The sequence below is a fragment of the Sinocyclocheilus rhinocerous genome, unplaced genomic scaffold (assembly GCF_001515625.1).
Source record: "Sinocyclocheilus rhinocerous isolate Xijiao unplaced genomic scaffold, SAMN03320098_v1.1 scaffold3116, whole genome shotgun sequence".
Taxonomy (NCBI): domain Eukaryota; kingdom Metazoa; phylum Chordata; class Actinopteri; order Cypriniformes; family Cyprinidae; genus Sinocyclocheilus; species Sinocyclocheilus rhinocerous.
This window is the reverse complement of record NW_015626391.1, coordinates 111,371-115,621: the sequence shown is the minus strand read 5'-3', so window position 1 is coordinate 115,621 and position 4,251 is coordinate 111,371. Positions and strand designations below refer to the sequence as shown.

Below are 4,251 nucleotides of genomic sequence, written 5' to 3'. Positions count from 1 at the left end.
TTCTATACTGTGAGACAAATGGTAATAAATACATTTGCATAATCCTCTTTGTGGTCTTTGTATTCTTTATGTTTTTAACAAGCATCTGGATATCCAGCTTTTTTTATCTGAACATGGGAATAAGTTGCAAGTATGTGATTTTCAAGGTTTTTAAGAAAAAATAAAATGAGTAAATATTGCCACTGTATGATATTCACACCTTGGCGCTCTATCTGATCATTTGAGAAGGTAAATGAATAGATAAAGACATGATTATGTCTTATTATTGTTAATATGGGCACAGGTTTTATGAAGTTAAATTTAATTTACCAAGTAAAGAATATTTAAGGAATAAAATGAGTGGAACACACACACAATACGTCTATAAAGTCTATAGCTTCCAACAGATCTCCATTACTGTTTAATAAAAATTGTTTTTAACAAAAAGTAGCTTGAATAGAATAGAATCTGCCTCTAAACACCAGAATATCAATGAACTTTTATACTGTACTTCTCACACTGCAAAAATGCTCTTCCTCTGTATTTCTGTCTTGGTTTATAGACCTTTTTCATGGAACGCGAATTTACCCATTATGCTTTGCGCGTATGGAGGATGCTTCGAACTTCCGGTTGCAGCTTGATGCGTTAGAGTTATTTGGACAGTTCTGAAACGACGGTTGTAATCTGTTTTACTTACTTTTAACGTCCATAATATCAACAAGCAACGGCAACTTTAGTTCGCGATGGCAGCACGATCAAGACTATTTGACAAAGACCGTAAACAATGTAACTTTTTCTGTTCCTCATCCTACGAAGTTGACCAGGGCACTGGTCTATAGTTTTTCTTCTTCTTCTTCTTCTTTGACGTTTTATGGCGGTTGGCAAACCAGCTTTAGGTGCATTTACCGCCACCTACTAGGATGGAGTGTGGAGCAATGACGTTAAAGGAAAACTTAAAAAAAAAAATAATAATAAAATAAATAAAAAAATTATTTGTAGTGATTCTTTAAATCCTGTTTATTAACTCTGTATCTTTGAGATACTTAAATAATATGTGAAACATTTCTATAGTCACATCTTTATTTAACAATTTCTGAAGTGAGATCTGATTTATTTCTATATGAAGTGCTTCTGTAAGTTGTACTCTTTCGTTGTCATATGCTTTACATTTTATTAAAATATGTTCAACTGTTTCAGGAAGATCACATTTACCACAAAGTCCAGACTCATGTTTTCCTATTATAAATAATGATTGATTAAGGTCTATAGTTTTTATTAAGGCGCTGTGGTGAATATATCGTAAATGAACTGCTGAGTGAGAGACGTGGCTGTTGACCAATCAGCGCACAGACACGCCTCCTCCGCGCGATTCTGATTGGATGTTCGACCGGTACTAATATCGCGCCGCTTCCTTCCGCTGTCTCTTTCTTTCACGCGTCCCGAGAGTGAGGTGAGGTGCAGTATAGCTCTGTGTGGTTCTCCGTGTTTTAAACGATATTTGTGACCATATGAGTTCTTAATAAGTCATAAATGTGTTAAAAATCGCTAACGGACATCATTAGCCCTCAATCAGTGTATAATAATAGTCGTTTGAGGAAAACGTTAGCATTAGCCTGTTAGCATAGGCCTGTGCGCCACGTGAGACGAGACGTAAAAGGTTTTCCTGTTTCATGAGCTCTGTTATTATGCTGTATGTTACATTGTGTGTAATATTTGTTGACGTTATTACAGCAGGACATCTACAGCCCAGCTATGTCAGTGCTGGTCGGTCGTTCCCCCTGCTGAAATCAAACTGTTTCCTACTATCCCTGTCTGTCTGTATCCCACGACTTACAGGGACGCTGGTCTCAGACATTTTACTAGTAAATTAAGGCCGACAGATGACAATTAAAGCGCTATTGTTTCATGTAAACGCTCTTAAATTGTTTCCAGGTAGAGCTTTTTGACTTTGGCATAAAATGTGACTTTTTAGTAACATTTGAGTTATTAGGTGTTTATATTTAATGCCAGCTTTACCACTAGATCTTATATAAAGCAAGACCCGTCTCATAGAAATCGTCAACTTGGAATTATATCTGCCATTTTTGTCAAAGTTGAGTTATTCACATTCTTATTCTGTGCCAACTATTTACATTGTGATGTTTTGTTAAAGTTGTGTACATTTTGGGATTGTTGTATGAAAGCGATTTGTTCCTCGTATCCCTGTGGAGTGCAAAATCTTTGAAGCTCAGTATCCCGAAACTGCTCCAAGGTGACGAAATGCTTGTCTAAAAGGCTTTCAATCTGTGATCCCCAGATTTTTCAACCTTGTCTTTAAACCGGCTGTTCACCGATCCTTGGAAGCACTGCCAAGATGCCCAGGGAAGACAGGGTCACGTGGAAGTCCAACTATTTCCTGAAAATCATCGTAAGTTCTCCACGCTTTCATAAGTTATAGCAGGACATCTACAGCCCAGCTGTGTCAGTGCTGGTCGGTCGTTCCCCCTGCTGAAATCAAACTGTTTCCTACTATCCCTGTCTGTCTGTATCCCACGACTTGCAGGGACGCTTGGTCTCAGACATAATATAGTTATGAACCCCATCAGGTTGAGTTATTAATGTCTTTCTCCGTTCAGGATGACTATCCAAAGTGTTCATTGTTTATCATTTTATCTAGTTAAGATGCTTAATTTTATGTTTATTTAAAAGTAACTGTACATTTATAAGTTATGACATCTTGTTGAATTTTAATGTAAAATGTTTGGTTAAATACTTGGTCTGTTTAGGTTTTTTAGTAAAATGAATTTTTTCCTGCTGGATCAAACTTTATATACTATGTAGTTCAAGATTTTTTTTTTTAAATTTGTGATTCCTCCTGCTTTAACTTTTATAATAAATGCTGAGTCCTAAATCTTAATTTGATCTGATATCCTATTTTTGACTTAGTTATTCATTTTAAAGTGAATCTAAAATACTTGTAAATCTCACTACTCTTATCTTTTAGTTGAATTATATGTAAAAATTGGTTAAATTTGGTAATTCATTGGTAATTTGGTCTATTTAGTTTGGAGAATTTATTTTTATGGAGGAGCAGTTCAATAAATGCATTATTTTTGAAAATTATATTATGATTATAAGTCTTAAGTCTTTTGATCAATTAATTTTTTTTAATTTGGAGTGAAAAAGTATTTAATTTATTTGATTATCTCAATTTATTGTATAATTTAATTGATTAACTTAATTTGTATTTATTTTAAATAAATATAAAAAATTATACTTTAAAAAATAATTTGTTGAATTATATTTAAAATATAGTTAAATATTAGTGTATTTCTAAATGAAACAGCATGATTTCCCCGCTGCTGAAATTTAACTCTATCCTACTCTTCCGGTCTGCAGTGACGCTTGATCTCAGACGTTAAATCACGATTCCCAACAGACTGTGTTTCTGACATTTCCTTTCTCCTTGTTTACAGCAACTGCTGGATGATTACCCCAAGTGTTTCATCGTGGAAGCAGACAATGTCGGCTCCAAGCAGATGCAGACCATCCGTCTGTCCCTGCGGGGCAAGGCCGTCGTGCTCATGGGCAAAAACACCATGATGAGGAAGGCCATCCGTGGCCATCTGGAAAACAACCCGTCTTTGGAGAGGTGCGTGTCGGTCTGTGCACAATGATGACCCACGGTAGACAAACTAAGGCTTTTAAAGTCTTTATAGTGTGAAATCTCGATAAAATTATAGATGACACCGCCCCGGCATTTTGCTGAATGAAATCCAATATCGTTGTTAATTTAGATGCTGATTCCAAAAACGGTGTCTGTTTTGCTCGATCAGTCACGCTTTCATCAAAATATGATGCATTACGTAGCACTTTTGGCAATGATTTTGAGTTGAAGTCTTGTATTCTCCCTTAATTATCAAAAACATCACAAACACGTGATTCCTGTCTGAATCTCGGACACATTACAACTATTTGCTCAACACTCAGCCCATTTTCACGTGTATGAATGATTCTGATGTTTTCTGCATCTGTGGGTGTTTTACTACATGTAAGCAGCCACAGAAAATTTGTGAGAAAAAACAAACTTATTTTAAGTACCTTGACATTTAAATTAATAATTCGAACACATTTTTCCACTCTGCAGATTTTACTTTAAATTTAAACATTTTGAATACTATTGTCATTAAAATCAAAGCTGCTTTGACTGCTTTTATATTAAAGTGCATTTAAGCTCATGCATATTATTTGAAAAATCTTTAATTTTCAAAGTGTGTGTGTGTGTGTGTGTGT

General features: G+C 35.2%; 1 protein-coding gene across 1 annotated transcript in view; it reads left to right on the top strand.

Annotated features, from left to right (window-relative positions):
• The first annotated feature begins 1,355 nt into the window (after positions 1–1,355).
• Positions 1,356–4,251, top strand: part of LOC107714060 (60S acidic ribosomal protein P0-like) — a 6,494-nt gene continuing 3,598 nt past the window's right edge. Inside the window, exons 1-3 of the mRNA XM_016519767.1 lie at positions 1,356–1,429; positions 2,276–2,386; positions 3,435–3,610. Coding sequence (XP_016375253.1) covers positions 2,333–2,386; positions 3,435–3,610 — 230 coding nt within the window. The 5' untranslated portion in view covers positions 1,356–1,429; positions 2,276–2,332. The remainder of the gene's footprint in view (positions 1,430–2,275; positions 2,387–3,434; positions 3,611–4,251) is intronic.